Source organism: Fusarium falciforme, chromosome 10 (genome assembly GCF_026873545.1).
Source record: "Fusarium falciforme chromosome 10, complete sequence".
NCBI classification, from domain to species: Eukaryota; Fungi; Ascomycota; class Sordariomycetes; order Hypocreales; family Nectriaceae; genus Fusarium; species Fusarium falciforme.
Genome location: NC_070553.1, coordinates 2,474,909 through 2,495,821, shown reverse-complemented (window position 1 = coordinate 2,495,821; position 20,913 = coordinate 2,474,909). Strand labels below are relative to the sequence as shown.

Sequence of the window (20,913 nt, the reverse complement as noted above, 5' to 3'; positions counted from 1 at the left end):
TGTGTGATGCCTTTGTTCACAACAAGCTATCCTCACAACGACGATGCGAACAGTGTATCGAGGGCCAGATCTGAACCTGGCGGGGCGTTGCTGGGGCTCCTTGAAATTGCTGTCGCGCTTCTTCAGACGCGACTTGTTCGCGTAAAGTGAGTGGTCGAGTGGAGCCAACGAATAGCCCGTGGCGTTGACATGTGGCTGAGACTTGAGCTAGTCCTGATACCGTAATGACCTTTCCACCTTCCCTACTGCGTACCTACCTGATGTCGCTGCCCCCAACGCTGATGACCTCGTCCTGTCACCTCCTGACACTTGCCGAGAGCTTCGAGTTCTGACAAACTCGCCACCATTTCTATTTGCCATCATCTATTCGTGGAGCCATGTCAGTTGGACTTGTTAACAGTGCTCACAACACGCTGGACGAGGAGGCGAGGGCCGAGGTCGATGTTCTTAACTCGCGTCTAGAAAAGACAACACAGTTGACGAGGAAAATCCAGTCTTGTCTCAACCGGCTTGAAACTACTGGCAAAAGCGTGCGCGATGTTGCTGGCCCGCTAACTGGGGAGACCAAGCGGCTACAGACTTTGGGAAATAGTGAGTGGTACGACAAGGCCTAACATGTGCGCAACACTGACATAGCTTAGACGTTGATTCTGTCCTCGCTGCGATCGAGCGCCTCCGCCAACCTGCTGATAGCAAGAATGACGAAGAACAGATCATTCGGGTGGGACCTGAAAAGGCCGGCCTTCCCAACTATTTGGCTTCCATAAAGCGTCTGAACAAGGCGTTGAACGAGATGCAGGCATCTAACCTGCGCGCGAACCAGCAAACGATGGCCGATCTGGCCCGTCTGATCAAAACGGGCAACAATCAGCTCGAAAGCCACTTCGATACCCTCCTTCGCGCAGAAACACCACGATCCATCGAGCCTTTACATTTCATCACCAAGGACAAGCCATTCCCTGCGCTTCCTCAGGATAAGATCGCTCGGCTTGGACTTGTCTATTCTTACGTGGCAGGAAGTCAGCATCAAGGAGGACCGGAGTCCCCAGTTGCCAGGATCTATGCTGACGTACGTGGGCCATACCTCTCTGGATCCCTCGCCAACCTAGCTGCTGCGAGCGTCAACACGGCCAAGAAGAAGAATCCCGATGCTATCTATCGAGCAGGCACCAACGGTATCGGGACCTACGCACAGGCTATGGAGGGTTTATTCCTAGCAGAGTATGACAATGTGTGCAGCATCTTCACCCGGGAGGATTGGGGCGTCGTCTTTCAGGCTACATGCCAGGCAGCACTGGCCGAGCTGGCACGCACTTTGCGCGAACTGAATGCCCACATTAAGAATCACCTCAATACAGACTGCTATCTGGGATACGAAGTCACCGAGATTGTTTCGGCGCTGTCCGGCAACCTGGACACACGAACCGGCGAGCTAAAAGGGGCTCTCGCCGCCGCTCTGAAACCCGTTCGAGAGACCGCCAAGTCGTCTCTTGCCGAATTACTGGAGGATACAAGACGCAAGGTTGCGTTCTTGCAGGTGTTGCCGTCAGATGGCGCACCGATACCACTTGTTTCGGAAACGATGCAGCGTTTACAGGCCATGGTGGAGTTCCTGCGACCGATCTCAAGCATCATGATCTCTATCGGCGATGGTGGATGGAAATCTAACGCGGGACCCAACAACCGATCGGCAGATGTGATCCCGAGCCTCGCGTCTTTCGATATTGGGGCAGATGGCCGAGACATTTTTGCCCACTACTGTCTCGACACCATCGAAACGCTTCTCTCGGGTCTGGACCAAAAGGCGCGGTTGCTCCTCAAGACAAGAGCGGTTGCGGGAGTATTCATGGCCAACACCGTCATCATCATCCAACGCATGGTGCGTGACTCCGATCTATCGCCCCTGTTGGAATCGAAGCTGGATGTTCTCGATCAATGGCGGAAGAAGAGCACAGCAGCATACACGGATATTTGCAAAGACCTCTCAGTGCATCTTTTTGACACTATCCACACAAATCGCTCACACCGTCCCACTTCTGGACCCGTTGATTCGGCGTCCATCATCAAGGCGCTCGGAAGTAAAGACAAGGACAAGATCAAGGAGAAGTTTACGCAATTCAACAGCGCGTTTGATGACATGGTCTCCCGGCACAAGTCATACAGCATGGAACGTGAGGTCCGCAAGATGTTCGGAGAGGATATCCGCCAGAAACTGCAGCCGCTCTACGACCGCTTTTGGGATCGCTACCACGAAATTGACAAGGGCAAAGGCAAATATGTCAAGTATGACAAATCTTCGATTGCTGCCGTTTTCCTCAGCCTTGCGTCATAACGAAGCTCAATCTGAACCGCGATGGTTTCAACTACTGCCGACTTGTTCACGACTGCCAGCGCAACCCGCTGCCCCGTGTGCAAATGAGCGGTACTACCAATTTCGATGGATGCAGTTGCTGCTATTTGTACTCTATTCTGCCCATGCATGGATCCTTCATATCAATGCAACGCTTCGTGGTGACGCGGTAAGCCATCTCCAATGACACACCAAACCGCGAATCCTCTGTTCACCATGATACCCCTTCTGGTTTCATTCTGTTGGGCGTTCGCCAAACCCAAAGAACAGCTTTCCCTACCAAACTCCCGACTCCTCCGACACCGCGCGACAAGGTGAGCCTGCACCTCGTCGCTGCAACCTTTGAATGCAATGCATGAAAGAGAATGGGCACGGGCGAGTAAATGACCTCGGTGTCATTCAGTCCTCTCACATGCTTGAATCGAATTGGATACGCAGACACAGTGGCGAATTATATGCCGGGTTATCAGGGGCACTTGGGGCAAGTGCCGCAATAGTCGTGAGTGCCGAGGTCACTGGCCTTGCAACAGGCAGTGCAGCAACCGTCGACAAGTGGCTGAAGCTCGGAAATGGCCATGTTGAAGACAAAGAGGGGGAGAAACTTCTTGGATGGTTTGGTGGGAGAAGTCTGGTCCAGTGGGCTGGGTTCTTGGTGCGGAATTGAGATGATGGTGCTCATATCTTCCTCGACGGGGAGTTGATCGACGGTTCTCGAAGATTTATACTTGAGCCATCTTCAGGGGTCTGGGGCAGCAATGCCACGACGGTCTCATCCGTGGGTCCGAAAGTGAGGCTGATGGTATGTCCAGTCGAGGTAACCACGGTCTGGTGGCAGCACTCGGGCACTCGGGCAGGGATTCTGCACTCTTCGGTCTCTGGATGGATTGAAACGTGAAACAGGCCCACACCCCACGTAGGTAACGAGCGCGTCATCATGCGCAGATTCGACACTGCCTCTATCAGCTTGAGTGCGAGCCAGAGCGAGTGTATTCGACGGGCGACGGCCCAACAAGATTGCCATGGCACATGGGCTGCGACCACTAAACGACGTGATTCTGACCCCTGAAGACCTGGCACCAAGTTCCTGGAACTTGGAATCCCGACACTCGGAACCATGCCACAGACCCCGGCAGCTGGCACCTGTCACCTGGCACCCGTTTTGAGAATCCGTCTGGCCTCCCTCCACTTCTATAATGCGCTGTACCCCTCCGACTGGGCATCAAAACCGCCCGACTTGGCTGAGCTACCGACAGGCTGTCATTGCCTTGGGCTCCTGACGTATCACGACCGAGAGTGTGGTGTCTGTCTCCTATGCTGTACCCTGATATCTAGTTCAATAGCCGACCAGTTTCCAATCGACCGAGTGAGTTACCATCAGCCTCATTGCAAAGTTCAATACGTGGCAGCGCAAGGAGTTTGGACGCTAGCATGCCACTCCTGATCGAACAACACGATGAGTCTATTGCAGACGTGAAATCTATCTGCGCCTAATCTGACAGCTCACCGAGTCTATCACAGACATCTATCCATCCAGGCACATCCATGTCCTTGGGTGGGTGGCCCTTTTGATTTCAGGATCCCTGGCGCGCTAGGCGCCGGCTATGGATGCCACAGCCACGAGCGTCATCCGTCGGTCTTTATCCCGCTGCCAAAGATGTCGTCAATCCGACTCCGTCGCTCCCACACGACCACTCCGTCGCTCTTGCGTTTGAAGTAGAGTATCCGATGCTGCGGGATGAATTCCTCGTCTGTTTGCTCACTCTTCCACTGCTCCACCGCCCTCTCACGAGGTCCAAGGAAGCGGTCTTCATAGCCAACTATGAAGTCGTTTGCATCGAAGCCAGCATCCCATCGCAGTCGGTTGAGCACGTCAGCAGCAGTACGGAATTTACCCAGTCCCGGCGTCTTGCTCACAACAGCAGCCCTGGAGCCGTGAGACGATGCCACGTTCTTCTTTGCTGTCGACTGGGACTCTCCGTCACTGTCGTTCTCCTCCTCTTCCATTTCATCGTCCTCATCCTCGTCATCCGTATCACCCGCAAATTCGCCCCATCGACTTTGATCGAGCTCCAGGTTGCCCAGCTCAGGAGCTCGGACAACGGCTGCGCTCATCCAGCAGAATTGCGCATCGTAGTACTTTTCGTCGCGACGGATCCTCGCCTCAAATTCCTGGAGTGCTGCTTGCAAAGCAACCTGCGTTGCCTTGGCATCGTCCTTGTTAGGCTCCTCACCATTTCGCGAGAGACCAATCAAGTATTGCCCATGGTATTCAGCGCCGGGGCCTTCTACGCTTGAAGCCATGTCCAAAAACCTGGCTGGCCAGATCCGCGCATGGATATTCTTCACCTTCCTATCAAGATCTGTGTTCAAAGTTAGCTTGGCTATTAGCCAGCAATGCTATCTGTCTTACCAACTAGCAACATAACGCATCGAGACTCAAGCCATCCAATGAACCGACCGCTCTTCTCTTGGGAAGGGCCCCAGTAGTGTGCGTCAATTTTGATGTAGCTTTTGTAGTTCTGAAGAAACTCTGTGGCCCCGGGACCACCCAAAGAGCTTGGTGTGCTGTCAGGCGCGACGCCTAGGAGGTTACTCCATGAGAAACTTTCCACGGAGAGAAGTTTTTCGGCTCTCTCAAACTCGGCGGCGATAGCATCCACAGTGGGAACAGAAGCGTTCACGGCAGTGTTGAGTGACGGGGCGTGCCAGCCCAGTAGACAGAGGGGCTCTCGAAAGGTCCGGTTGTATCGCAGGTCTTTGTGGAAGAAAGGATCAAACACGAGGGCAGTCTTCCAGCTGAACCGTGAATAGTGCTGGAAGAAAGTGACGATAATGTCGGCTGTCGAAACGGTTGCACCATCGTTGGCGAGCATCTTGCATAACGGCGCAAGGAGGACGCTTATATGAATGCCACCAAGGAACCCAAACTTGGCTGAGTATATACCTCGCGACTGGGCCCATGCCTTGATAAACAGATGGGCCATGCGGTATTGAACCATGTCAGGAATGGAGCGGCGCAAATAAAATAGATCGCGAACAGGTTTCAGCTTTGCTAGAGTCTGGAAGGGCAGAGCAAATGCAGGGTCGCTTGCAGGACGCTTCATGACTTCAGGCCATCTAAGAGTGACGATTAGGGTGATGAGTATACATCAGTGCATATTTTTTGTACGTACCTCTCTGCAATTGATGCTGCAGCACAATACTGAAGATCCATCTTGATCCCTTGAACCTCCAATTCCAGCATATATCCCGAGTTGGCCTTGACTCGTCGCAGGATCCTGATGCCTCCTGTTGCTGCTCGCTTCAGCCTCTGGACGGCCAGAGCAAAGAAAGTCTTGGCGCTTATAGAGCCAATGCACAGGCAGTCAATGTCAGATGAGCTTGTCCAAACACCAAGACCATACGAGCCAACCGGGACCAGAATTAGGACAGGCCCAGAGCGGGCATCACCTTGCGAAACTGACGACATAGCATCCAGAAGCGCATGTTCGAGAGCTTTGAGAGCTTCTGCCCTCGTAACTCTCTCATGGGCCGTCGGAAGAAACCCCTGACTCCCCAGGAAATGCTCCAGCACCTCGTTATCGGCAAGACTCGCTGGGGCCCGTTGCAGTTGAACGGCCATCGCTGGCACAGAAGATCGTGATATCTCGGTAGACGGAGAGCGTAGTAGAAGGCAGCGTACGCCCCAGTGGTCGCTGGCATACGTCGGCCCGCCTTGCTCCGTTGGCTGCAAAGGGGCCTGGCCAAACATGTTGAATCCCAATGGGTGGTACTGATCATTCGCCTTGACCAAAATCCGGTCGTACCTCTGAGGGCGATTGTTCAAACCACTGCCCACAAGGCCAGATGCCAGAGTGTTGGTTAGAGGATCAAATGTAGCCCCTTGTTCACCCTGGAAGGAGTCCAAGACATTCCGCTTGTCATTGACAACGTCAGAAGATTCCCCAGACTCGAGTCTTGTTGCCAGCCAGGTATCCGTGAAACCGGCATCTAGGAGCATATGATCGATGCTTTGCAAGTGGTCAACGGTCTGTGATGAAATATCCTGCTTTTTCCTGGCTGCATCAATGGTGAAAGATGAAGTTGCCAAGTTGAAGTCACCAGCCAGGATCCAAGGATGCTGCGGGAAGTGAGCAGACAGATGATCAAGCATCCTTTGAACCTCTCGCTTCTTTGCAGTAATGGCACCATCGGTGAGGCCTTGACTGAGATGGCAGGCGGCGAGAATCCATGGTCTAAAACACGCGTCGCGGTCACGTATGCCTATTGTCGGAAACCGGACTACCGTGCAGCCTTTGTGTCTTCTCTGGAAGGGCAAATGATGCCATTCAAGGGGGAATCTGCTCAAGACAACGATATTGAGAAGGCTGGGAAGTGGTCCAATGCCAAACTGGCCTGGAGGCCCGTGTGTGGCAAATGGATAACGACGACGGATTTCTTGGTCAGCCAGCAGGACAGGGAGAAAGTGATCCGTGGCTTCCTGGAGCACGAGAATATCGGCTGCTGAGCGGGTGGAAAGTAGATTATCCACTAAGCCCGAGTGTCTAACTGACTGAGGAGGCCACTCGAACTCGGCCAAGACATTATATGATGCAATGACCAATCGATCCAGAATGAGTTCCTCATCATTGGTGACAGGGGCAGGCGGCGTCAAGACTGCCCAGGGTCCGGATGGCTGAGGTGAATGATAAGGCGGTTGGAAAACGATATCGGAGGTAGGTTCAGAGGAGGCTCTGAAATCCTGAGGTGATGTTGGTCGAGTGAGAAGACGGGATGAAAGGTCGAGAGTACCCCAAAGCCTCATCGGTCGCGATCCATTGGAGCCTGAGGCTGCATCGTCTCGAACCAGAATTGCAATGGAGTCCACATCCCAAGCTAACTGAGGCAGCAAGCGAACTTTCTCAACAAGAAAGTGGTGAGGTGCAGCATTTGAGTCTTCACTCTGTCCAATGGTCATGTGTGGTTTGAAGCTACCATGGTTGGTCCGCGGCTGGCCAAGAGCATCGCAAATACGACGTCGAAGTTGTGTGATATCGGCAGTCGAACCCTGGGATGGGCGGAAGAAAATAGTGTTGTGATGCTTGTGGTTGAACGTATCCGCCCCTTCTAGGGTGATGCGAGGTGGATGTTCAATCGAGAGATCCTGAAGAAGGTTGGCTACCTCGGGGAGGACCTCGGGTCTGACAAATGGATAAATAAGATTGATGTGAGGAGGCCAAGCACTGAAAGCCTTATCATATAGGCTTCTTAACTGATCAACTGATGACCAAAGATGCCGTGGCGGGATAAGACAGAGCGCGGTCTCATGAGATTTGAATGTGAATTGCGACGTGGGGTCGGGATTCGCCATGTTTGTGAGGAAGACGCTGTATGGCGTAGTGTGCTAAGGTTCTTTGTTAAGGTTCTGTGAGAGTGCTGCCGACTAGGGAAGCAAAATCGACAATCTATTACCCAGTGAGGTAAAGTGGGAAATGCTGGTTCGACCCCTGTCTCCTAGTGGCTGGCAGGTACTTGTGCTGGAGGGAAAGGTACTTGAGCGGATGTGAACCAGCCCCTCCTTTAACAGGGGCTTAAGCGAGGGGTACTTGTTGGCCAAGAGCCGCTCAATGTATGATTACGAGAGAGGGAGGTGCTTGTGTCTTCTTCAATTGCAAGAGATATGCGGCTAAGCATCCATATGTATGTATTCTTGACTCTAATGATTTGAGTCCTTAGTGAACGGCAATATGCCTTACTTGACTCATAGGCACTCTTTGTTATTTCCCCGGGTGATTGGCGACGGGTCCCAGGAGAAGTTGCGGCGGTGCAGGCGGCGTGACTCATGAGAGTAGCCGCTTACTTGTCATTCGGGCCAAGGAAAGCCCGAGAGGCAGCAGAAAAATGGCATCAGCATATCCTCCCCGAAGGCTGAGGTATAATAGACGCAAGAGAAAGAAAATACATATGGTAGCTCCTTTATTATTTAAACTAGTTTTGTATTAAATCACTTCTAATCTTGGAGGAGATATATCTTCCATTGTTGCTGTTGCAATGTCTAATAGGTAACTCTGAACCGGGTGAGCAAGCACGCTGGTTAAGAAATAGGCAAACCACATGCATATGTGACTCAGTCTGGCCTTATTCTCACTTTTCCTACTTATCATTGTCTTCTTAGCGATGCTTGGTCTTGCACTGGGGTAGCTTTGAGCTTTCGCAGTGATCTGGATCACGATCTGTATCTGTCAATCATGCTCGAGAAGGAATGTCGCTGTATTGCTCTTTCTAGACGCAGTTGAATTGATAGAACCAAAACCACAAATTACAAAATATTTACAACATATCCGCCCATATGCGCTCTATCTCAAGCGAGAGAAATGTAGACGGTAGACTTGAAATGCGTGACCAAACTCTCTGCCTCCATCGCGTTACTCCCAGAAGACAACAGACACCTGACTGCCAATGACTTACGATTTAATCTCAACTGAGGTCGTCACTGAGCACCACGGAGGTTTAGCTCCCAGGGCAGTCCCGCTGAGACTCTATACAGTTGCGAAACTCGGCAACAGTCATCTCTGCTCATACCTCATGGTGCCATGTTGTCAGGCCCCCAGTCGATTGTCCCCGTCTCGTGTCCCTTGCCCTCCATGACCGCTTCCAGTTTATCTTCAACAGTGACCCAGCCATGGCGCTTCTGAGAGATGGCATATTTGATGGGGTCTTTCCATTCTCTCCACCAGATTTCCTCGCTCTGAACAACACATCGTCGACCTGGCTCGCCGTTTTTGGTGGTAGCAAAGGGCCAGACTGCTTTCACCACTTCATACTTGTTCTTGCCCGAAAATAGGCTGGTCACGCTGGTGAAAAATGGGTTCACTTTGTCTGGGTTCTGCACCATGACGCGGCTATGGGTGACGACGAACGTCACATCCACCACTCCGCGGTAGTTGAGCGCTGCAACTAGGCTTCGTAGCTGACCCTCGATCCAAGACGTGTCAAGATTGGCCACGACGCGATCAAGCGCGAACATTTTGACAGAAGCCGTGTCTTCCACGAAGCGGCGACACCATTCTTCTAATCCGCCATCGCCAACCTCGGGAAGCACATCCGGCTTCACGCCTCCGCGGTAAGCCAGCTCCCCATCACCCACGCAGCGGATGTAGTCGATGCGTTGCTTCTCATCATCTGGGACTAGTAGGCTCATCAGGTTCAGCTTGATGTCGAAGTCAACCTTGCGACCCCGGCTGCCTCGGACATGGATCTGGGGCTTGGGTGGCACCGAGGCTTGAGCGCGGATGAGTGAGACCAAGGCGGTCGGCTTGGACGACAGATATTCGGCACGAGATGAGAGCGTCTTGAAGTCATTGGAGAGCTTGAAGAGAGGAGGCGAGTAAAGATGATAATCGAGACGTGGCAATCCAGGGTATCGTGTTGGGCCTTTCGGAGCTGTCTCGGCCTCCGGGAGGAATGAGGCTGAGGCGATCAACGTGGTCGAGGGACCTGAATATGGTGGTGGTGTTGTGTTTCGCGCATGCGCTCCCTCTTGTTCGAGGTGATGGGAATCGCGACCGGCGTCGGGGTCACTTGTTGGTCTCCTTTTCTCCATTGTTAGCTGAATAAGATGGTTTTAAGTAAAGGATAGAGAGGTGAAGGTAAGATGAGTGCATAAATGCTTGGAAAAATATAATTAGGTAAATACTATTTCTTAAGAGAATAAGTATTAAGTAAGATAAAAAAGATTAATAATAATAATTAAATAAAATAAATTAAAAATATTTATAAATTTATAAATAAAAATTAAAAATAAATAATAAATAAAAAATAAAAAATATTAAAAAATATATTAAATTAATTTTAAATTATTACATTATTTAAATTATAAGAATTTAATTAAATTAAAAAAATTTAATTATTATATAATTTATAATATACTTATAATTTAATATATTATTATTTTTTATATAAAATAATATTAATTATTTTAAATTTTAATTATTTTAAAAATAAAAAATATATTATTTTTAAAGAAAATTATATAATTTAATAATATTTTTTAATAAAATTAAAATTATATATTATTAATTTTATTAATATTTAATTTAAAGTTAATTAATATTTTAAATTAATAAGTTAAATTATTATATAATTAATAATATATATATTTATTTATAAAATAATAGGCCTTAATAGCTAAATTAAGATAAAATTATAAATTAAAAATAAGTCTTTAATATATATAAAACTTTAATTTATTAAGCCTTTTATAATAGCTTAATTATAAAGCTTTTAAGAGGTCTTTATATATATAATAATTAGCTAGGGTTATCCTAATTAATTAGTAAATTTAATAGCTATTTTATATTTTTATAATTATTTTCTCTTTAAAGATCTTAATCCCTAAGATCTTTAAGTAAATAAAAAAGCTTTATATAATTTTTTTAAGTTTTTTAATTTATAAATAAAGCCTTAATAAAAGCTTTTTATTATATTACCTTAAATATTTAAGATTAATTTTGTTTATTATAATATAAATAATTAAAATATTATATTAATCTTTTAATTTTATTAATTTTATTAAAGCTTTATTTTTATTTTAGCTTATTAATATTTATTAAATAAATAATATTAATTATTTAATATATTTTATTTTAATTATTTTATTATAATAATATTTTATTTTTTTATTAAGGTTTTTTTATATATTTTATTTCTTTTTAATAATATATTAATGTTTTTTTATAATATTTATTTTTAATATTATTATTTATATTTTTAGGCCTTATTATATATTTAATAATAATATTAATTTTATTAAATAATAAGCTAATAATTATTTATATTTTAATTATTTTATTTATATTTATAATAATATTTACTTAATATATATTATTAATAATAATATTATTACTTATATTTATTATAATTATTATATTTAAAGATATAATATTATAAATTCTTTAAAATAATCTTTTAATTATATATTACTAATTATTAGCCTAGATTCTTAATAAGCTTCTTAGTATTACTTAAAAATATTAAAATTTTTATAATACCTTTTAAGAATATTACTTAAATATTATTAATTCCCTAGCTAATATTAGCTTAATAACTTTTTATATTATTATTTAATATTATATTATTACCCTTAATAATTATTATATTACTTAAAATATTATTAAGGATTAATACTTTAATCTTATTAAAAATATAAGTAATTAAATAATAATTAATTATTAGCTCGCTAAGCTTACTTTTATTTATTAGCTTTAATTTATTTATATCCTTATATATATAAGTTTTTTTATTTTATATTTTATATTTCTTACTAATTTAATATATAGGCCTAAGTCTATATTAATAAAACTAAGATTTATAATCTTATTAATATTACTTAGCTTACTTATATTTATAATAATATTAAGTCTTATTTTATTTATTATATATTAATTTATTTTTAATTTATTAAGATTATAACTATTATTAATAATAGAGAAGCTTATTTTTTTTATTATAATTTACCTTAGGTACTTATTATATATACTTTTATTAATACCTTAGCTAATATTCCCTTTATTATTTATATTATAATATATAATAATATTTCTCTTATTTCTTATAAATATAAGGATATAGGGCAGCTATTAAATCCGCTAACTAATTAGGGTAACCCTAGCTAGTTATTATATACGCAGAGACCTCCTAAAAGCTCTATAGCTAAGCTATTATAAAAGGCTTAGTAAATTAAAGTCTTATATATAATAAAGACTTATTTTTAATCTATAATTTTACTTTAATTTAGTTATTAAGGCTTATTATTTTATAATTCTTTAATTTTTCTTAATAAATCATTAATATAAAATTAAGATAAAAAGGTTAAGAGAACCTTATTATTTCCTAGGATAATTATTTACTTTACGGGCTATTATTAAAAAAAATCTAAGAAATACCCTATTAAACCTTCTTAACTTAAAAGACTTTAAAAAGCTAATCTAAGAGACTAAAGGATATTATAATTTACTATTACTTATAGGCTAACCTTATGGCGATTTATCCCTAATAAATAAAGTAAATATTATAAACCTCCTTAATATAAGCTAATAATAGATATTAAAATTATTATAATTAATAAGATTTTATATAAAAAGAGATATCTTATTAATAAGAAAATAAAGGTTAACCTTAATAACCTCTTTTTTATTCTTATTTTTAGCCTTAACCTTATTAAATAAATTAAGAAAAAGCTATAAATATAAAGAATAAAAATAAAAGAAATAAATAGATAAAAAAAATAAAAAAACCTCTTATTAAAGATTTTAAAGTATCTTATAGATTAATTAATAAATAACTAGCTAAGAAATTATAAGAGGCTACTTAGATATAACTATAAGATCTTAACCTAAGAGGATATTAATATTAATATTTATAATTAATTTAAGGTAATTAATATAAATAATTAATTTTATATAAAAATAATATTAAAGTAATAAATTAAATAAATAATAAATAAATTTATTTATTTAGTATAAATTAATTAATATAATTATATTATAGGCTTAGTAAAAAATCTTATATAAAAAGAATTTAAGGTATTTATATAAAAATAATATATTAACTTAAAGCTTTAAGAAAAAGAAATAAAAAGTTAATTTATAATAATAAGCTAAAAGCCTAATAAGGTATTAATATAGTATTTTATTTAGAAATATATATTTTATAAAAGCTTATTAAAAAAATAAAAAAAAAATAAAATTATAATTTATTATTTTTTTTATAATTTATATAATAAATTAAAAAAAAAAGCTTAAAAAATAAAAATATTTCTTATAAAAAATATATTATATTATATAAAAAGCTAAATACCTTTAGATTTAAATTAGTAATTAAAATAATTATTTTAAAAAGAAATAATTTTAAAATAATATTAAATAGCTAGGTAAAAAGTATTATTTCTTTAATAACTTAAGCTATAAAGAAAGCTTTAAAGAAAATTTTTTTATTAAGTATTTCTTATATTATATATTAAAATAAAATTATTATAATATAAATAATTTAAGTATATTTATATTAATATTATATTAAAAAAAAATATATATTATTACTAATATACTAAGTATAGCTATTTAAGCTATAAGACCTAAATATATTATATTAAGATATATATTAGTAATAATAATTGTTTTATAAATTATATCTTATTTATAAATAAAAATAAATTATTAATAAAGATAAATAAAATTAAAGCCTAAGAGCTTAATATATTAAAAAATTAAAGAAAATAAAGGTTAAACTTAAACTTTTATTTATATATATATAAGAATAAATCCTAATTAAAAAGGTAATTATAGCCTTTATATTAATTCTCTAAGGTATAACTAGAAAGAAAATTAAATTCCTTATAGATATTAATATAAAAATTAATATTATTAATATAAAGCTTATATAAAAGCTTAGCTTTAAGTTAATAAAAAATTATATAGCCCTTAGGCTTATATTTTTTAAAAAATATATATATATTTAAGAAATACTTATTAATTATCTTTTTTTTTATTAATTTATATAATAAATTATAAAAAATATAAAAAATATTAATTAAATTAAAATTTAAAAATAATTTATATAATATTATTTTATTATAATTATTAATAAAATAAAAAAATATGATAATTAATTATATTATTAATAAATAATATTATATTATATTTATTATTATTAATTTAATATTTTTTACTTAAGAAATTATTAAAAATAAAAAAAAGATATATATATTATATATTATTATATTTTTTATATTATAAGAAGTTACTTAATAAATACTTAAGAATTAAATAAATATACTTATAGAGATACTTAAAGAGCTTTTTTTAAAACTTAAAAAACTAAAAGGGTTTTTTAATAAATAAATAATAAAACATATATTAATATTTAAAAAAGCTATATATAAAATTAATTTAATTAAGAATAAAAAACCCTTATATAATTTATTATATCTTATAAATAAAATATAATATTAAGCTCTTTAGGAATATATTATAAAAAACCTAGAAAATAAATATATATAATACTTTATAAATAAGGCTAATATATTAATATTTTTTATCCCTAAGAAAAATAAAGGGCTAAGGCTTTATATAAATTATAAAAAATTAAATAAAGTAATAATTAAAAATTATTATACCTTTTTATTTATTAATAATTTATTAAATAAGCTTTATAAAGTTAAATATATATATTTAAGTTATTATTAAAATTACTATTAAAATTACTATTATTCGCATATTTATATAAGCTAAGATATATATATTATATATTTAACTAGATAGGTTTAATTAATTAAACCTATAGACTTTTATCTGCCGCTAAGTCTAGCGCTAAGCCCTAGCGCTAATTCTTTTTAGGTTTATAGAACTCCGACGCTAACTTTAGGAACTAATCCCTCTAAAACCTATAATACTAATAACCCCTATTTCCTAATATAATTATGCCTATAGCTATATAGCTAGATCTTAGCTAGCTATAAGACTTCTTTAATCCTCTTATTTAATAGTATAAAAAGTCTTTATAATTATTATAAGCATTATAACCTATGCCCTATATTGCTTATTATTTTATAAGTCCTTAAGGAATTTAGTGTCTTTACTAATAAGATCTTCCCCTTTTTCTAGCTTCTTTTTAAGAGCCCTTAATAAAAAAAGCTTTTTTTTAATAAAATTAAACCTTTTATTAATATTATAACTAAGTAGAAAAAGGCTAAATAAAAGAAGGATATTATAACTACAGATTATAAGTTTAATTAATATTAGTTTACTATATCGCATATTTATCTTAATACTCTTAAGGCTATTATCTAATATTATTACTTATAGCCTATTATATATACTTTTTGCGCCCTTGCGAAGCTTATAGACCTTCTTAGTAAGGTTATCTTAGTCGTATTAAAAGGTATACTAATAGGCATTAGCCGCATTACTTTAATCATTTAGTTAAAGGTCTTTGCGGAAAGCTATTATAATCTCCTTAATATATTATTAATTAGTTAATTAGTTATTAATTAGTTAACTAGTTAGTTATAGTAGTTATTATTAGTTATAGTGGTTATTATTGGTTATGGTTGAACCTCCTCTTATGAGGATAATAGAAGTGATTTTGACCTCTTTGAGTGGTTGAGAATTGCGATTAGAAGGTTAATGTTGGAGGGGAGAGCTACTATGTAAAGGGGTTACTTTTATAAGGATTTTAACCTCTTTAGTTAGTTAAGATATAAGCTGTTTATTATGAACAGAGCTGGCTTTAGCGCGTCATTAAAGCTATCAATAATTATATAGATAAACCTTATTAATTTAAGCCTATTAAGACCTCTGGCTTTAGGTATAAAGCCTTTACTATTAAAACTACTAAGATATTAATTAAGATACTTTAATCCCCATTTTAGGTAGCATAAAATAATATAATAATAATATATATTTAAGATTAATATTTATAATATTTATTATAAGATTAAGATTAATAAAAAAAATTATTAAAAAATTACTTTTTATATAAAATATAAAGACTTTAAGTATATTATTATATTATTTAAATTAATAAATATATTAATTATTTTTTAAATATATATTTATTAATTACTTATTAATTTACTTAATATATATTATATCTTATATATAAATAATATCCTTATATATTCTTAGATTAAAGAAAAATATATTTATTACTTATAAGAGGTTTTATAATAATTTATTAAAATATAACTTTATAAAAAGCTATTTAAATATAATTTTTATTAATATAATATTAAGTTTCTTAAATATATTATTACGTAAAAAAGTATTTAAATAAAACCCTTATATATTAATTTAATTAAAAAATAACTAATATTAATCTTTTTTAGAAATATATAAATCTTCTTAAGATTTTATAATTTTTATTAGAAATTTATTATATATTATTTAGTAATAATAAGCTTTTTAATAAAATAATTAAAATATAATAATAAAAAAATTAAAGACTTTAGCTAATTTAATAAGACTAATAATACCTTTAAAAGGCTAAAATATACTTTTTATTTTATAATTATTTTTTATTATTAAGACTTATTAAGATTAATTAAGATTAAAATAAATATATTAATTAAAATAATCTTAGGTATTTTTACTTAATTAATAAATTTTTAATAGTAACTTATTTTTATTTAATTATAAAAACTTTAAAATATAAAATAATATTAAGCTATATAATACTAAGAGTTACTAATTATCAGGGTTGTGATTTAGGCAGTGAATTAATCACTGACTAAATGACTAAGTTTAGTCATGTCTTAAAAGTCAGTGATTTTTTAGTCTTAGTCTGACTAAAGTCAGCGTTTTTTTTTGACTAAAGATTTTTAGTCAGACTAAAATCAAGGGCTATTTATGACTAAGAATTTTTAGTTATACTAAAGAGTAACTAAGACTAAGACTAAGATTTTTTAGTTAGACTAAAAAGTCATTTTTTAATTAAGGGGAAAAATTACTTATATTATATATAATTAATGAAATAAGCTTACTAAGCTTATATAAGGTATACTATAATAAAATATATACTTTTTATATTATATTAAATATTCTTTCTTAATTTTGTATAGCTTAATAAGCCTTATATAGCCTTATTATATCCTATATATTATAAAAGCTTTAATTTAACTCTAAGAGTATTATATACTCTTATGAGTTTTAATAATTTTTAGAAGCTTACTAAGCAGAAGTTAATATTACTATAGGGTAGCCCTACTTCTATAATATATATAAAAATTATAACCCTAGGGTTATAAGACTTAATTAGCGATATATAATTTATTTAAGATTTATATCTCTTAATAGCGCTAATTCGACTCTTACAAGAGTACTTGATACTTATTTGAATTTTAATAATTTTTAGAAGCTTATTAAGCGAAAGATTATATCGCTATAAAATAGTCCTTTATTTATAATATATATAAGAATTATAACCCTAGGGTTATAACTCTTAATTAAGGCTATATAATTTATTTAAAATCGATATCTCTTAAAAGCTCTAATTTAACTCTTAGAAGAGACTTAAGATAGAAAATATTATAACTTAGCTAATAAGAGCCCTTTTTATTAATAAAAAAGATCATAATATAAATTAACTTATAAAGAATCTATATTATATAATAGCCCTAACCCTAGTAAGCTTTTTAAATTTACTTAATAAAAAAAAGATTTTTTTAGTAGAATAACTATTATTAAAGTAGTAATACTTAGGAAAATTACTCTTTATAATTTTAATAATGTTTTAAAGCTTAGTAAGCAAAAATAGATATAAGTATAAAATAAACCTTTGATTTCAGTATCTATAAAAAATATAACTCTAGGGTTATAGCCCTTAATTAGGGCTATATAATTTATTTAAAATCGATATCTCTAAAAAGCTCTAATTTGACTCTTAGAAGAGTCTTAAGATAAAAAAAGCTATAAATAAGCTAAAAAAATAGGTATAATAATTTAAAAAAAGATATATATATATACTATTAATATAAATAAGTATATATTATATATGTAATATAGGGTAGCTATTTTCTTTCCCTATTTAATCTAAATATTTATCGTCACTAATATTATCTTTAACCTCAATAGGCTCCTCTTCAGCAATATTAGCCCTTTCCTTCCCTTTTGGCTCTTTCTAACCCTCTTTATTATTAGTATCATCATTAGCTAATTTACTAACTAAGCTATCTATATCCCAAATTTCCTAGCTTTTTAATAAAATTAGCTGCCTAACTAATTTAGAAGAAATTCAATTTCTATTTTTAGTAATAATATTACTAGAAATAGAAAAAACCCTTTCTATAGTAGCAGAAGTAGTAGGAATTGCTAAATAATGCCTAGCGAAAATAAATAAAATAGGAAACCTACTAATCTTTATTTTCTACTATAATATAATATTATCCTAGTTATAATTAGTAAATTAGTAATTAATAACTAATAAGGGTTAGGGTTAGGGTTAGGGTTATAAATACCTCTCTTTTTATCCTATTTTTAGTTAAATATATATTATATTCCTTAGTCTTATCTAAATCATTCGCATATAGCTCCTCATTAGAGTCTATTTCTATATGCCCTGAAAAAGAAGGACTTCTATAAGTAAAATCGGCATTTAATTCATTAATAGACTGACTGGGCTTTAAATAGCCTTTTTTAGCCTTAACCCTATTATATATATTTTAATTAGTATATATATAATAGATAAGTAAAATAAATATTTTTTTAAAGGTATTTTAAATATAAATTTTACTTACTTTTTGTATTTTTGCTTAAAAAGAGTAATTATATTATTATCTATATTAGAATATAGATATAATTTCCTAGAAGGCTTAAAATGGGCTAATTTAAATTTAGGGTTTAATAGGGTTATAAGGATAAAAGCCCTATTTAATTAAAATTAGTATATATAATTTATAATAATAAAAAAATTCCTTACTTATATTTTCGTAAGTGAATAAAAGTAAGCTTTTTAGGGTAATATTTTTCTAGCTTTTCTATGCCTTTTGAGATAGCATTAGAATAACTAGCGCAATAACCCTATAAGTAAATTAATAATAAATATATAAATAAATATATAATAAATATATAATAAAATACTTACCTTATTAGGTAAATTTGACTTATTTATAAAGTCTTCTTTTAAATTATTAAGGTTATTATATAATTCATATATATATAATAACCCTTTAGGCATAGTTAAATAAAATTGGCCTTATAGCTTAATTAAAGCTTTTAAAAAGACTTGAAAAATAGATTCTAAGTCTTTTAAAGCAGCCCAATCTAAGTTATTAAAAGCAATAGCTTTTAATTCCTTATTAGAATCTACTTTAATAATATAATTAATAGGCTCTTTTAAAATAAGAGCTAAATAAATCATATTATAAGTAGAATTCCAATGGATTGCATTATCTATATAATTAATTAGTATATTTTATAATAATTATTATAAAAAGAAAAAAAAGAGAGAAAAATACCTAAAGGAATAGATTGAATATTAAAATCATAAGGTAAAGCTTCGCGGTCTTTTTCCCTTTTTATTCCTTCTAGGAATAGCTTTTTTATATTATTATTATATTTTATAATAGTAATAATACGGCGTAATCGGGTTATTAAGGCTATATATAAATTAGTAAAATATAATATAATATAATAAATAATAGCTTTAATGTATACTTATTATTATAGCCCGGGGGGATAAATTCGGCTTCTTCTATATTTTCTTCTTCTTCTAAATTATCTTTTATAGATAAATTATCTATTTTATTAGATAAAGTAGAAAAATTAGTATTTAAATATTCCTTAAGAATATCTTGCGTTATAAGGTTAAAAATATAACTAATATAGCGAATATCGTGTTTAAAATCCCTTCTATAGCTATTTTTAGCTATATTGCGAAAGGTATTTAAAAAACAATTATTATTCGCTATATTATCGTGTATAATACTATAAATAAGCATTAGTTATTTTTGTTTATATAATACAGCGTTTTTATATTTATATATTTATAATAATAATAATTATTATTATAAATAATTAGCTTTAAATAGATAATAAATAATGCTTACCTAAATATATTTCATATAGAAATAGCAGGAAATTCCTTTAAAGCAGAAAGGAATTGGTTATAAATATATAACCCAGTATGAGCTTCATTTAGCTCATTAAAGCCTATTTATATTAGTATAAGGTTAAGGTTAAGGTTAGGGTTAAAGTTAGGATTATAATTACCAATAACCTTATATTCTAAATTAAAATCAGATGAAATATAAGATAAAATAATTCCTAAATAGGAATTTTGCCTATTAGAAGACCAAATATCAAAAGTAATAGAAAAAGACCCTAAATTAGCTATATTTGCATCTAATTCGGAATTTAGATGAAATAAAGCTATATTAAAAGCCTCTTCTAAAAAGCTTTTAAAATTCCACCTATTAATAGTAGGTGATTGGCTATAGGGTAGTTAATATATATTTTAAATAATAATAGAAAAATAAATAAAATACCTATTATAATAATATAATAGCTCTTAGAATGATTTACTATCAATAACCTGAAAAGATAGGTTATTTTGGATAATAAAGTGTAATATCTTCTCAAGACAGCCTTGCTAAGAAAATAAGGGTTTTTGGCGTTTTTCCCTTATAATTATATTAAAAAAATCCAATTTAGGGTTAGGGTTATTTTCTATTATAAATATAATTAATTAGTATTATATTTATTATAAAATAGGAAATTAACTTACTTCTTTTTCGGGTTTTTTCTGATTTTTTACTATAAGCAATTTCAGAGTGTTTTTGCTTATAATGCCTTGCAAAATTAGAGGCTTAAAAGCTAGCTACTTTTATAATCTTTTTTTCATTACATCTAAAAATAATTAGTATAAACCCTAATAATAACCCTAATAATTACTTACGTAATATAAGTTATAAGTATTTGCCGTGGCTTATTTGGATATATAGGTAATAGGGTTTGTGTAAAAAGCTGATTTTTTGTAATATAAACTTTTGAATTTTCATAAGAAGGAAGTAAAAAATAGGGGTGATTTTCTTT

The 20,913-nt window shown here is 34.1% G+C and overlaps 3 protein-coding genes across 3 annotated transcripts; 1 reads left to right on the top strand and 2 right to left on the bottom strand.

The window, feature by feature from the left end:
• Window positions 1–377: 377 nt before the first annotated feature.
• NCS54_01265200 (Exocyst complex protein EXO70) lies at window positions 378–2,332 on the top strand (the record flags this gene model as incomplete). The annotated part of the gene is made up of 2 exons (XM_053157879.1): window positions 378–591; window positions 642–2,332. 2 exons carry the CDS (start codon window positions 378–380, stop codon window positions 2,330–2,332), a joined length of 1,905 nt encoding a protein of 634 aa, XP_053013854.1.
• A 1,641-nt stretch (window positions 2,333–3,973) lies between these two features.
• NCS54_01265100 (Polynucleotide adenylyltransferase) lies at window positions 3,974–7,700 on the bottom strand (the record flags this gene model as incomplete). The annotated part of the gene is made up of 3 exons (XM_053157878.1): window positions 3,974–4,710; window positions 4,761–5,467; window positions 5,524–7,700. 3 exons carry the CDS (start codon window positions 7,698–7,700, stop codon window positions 3,974–3,976), a joined length of 3,621 nt encoding a protein of 1,206 aa, XP_053013853.1.
• A 1,212-nt stretch (window positions 7,701–8,912) lies between these two features.
• Window positions 8,913–9,950, bottom strand: NCS54_01265000 (Hypothetical protein; the record flags this gene model as incomplete). The annotated part of the gene is made up of 1 exon (XM_053157877.1): window positions 8,913–9,950. The coding sequence occupies exon 1, from the start codon at window positions 9,930–9,932 to the stop codon at window positions 8,913–8,915; it is 1,020 nt and encodes a 339-aa protein (XP_053013852.1). The 5' UTR covers window positions 9,933–9,950.
• Window positions 9,951–20,913: the final 10,963 nt, after the last annotated feature.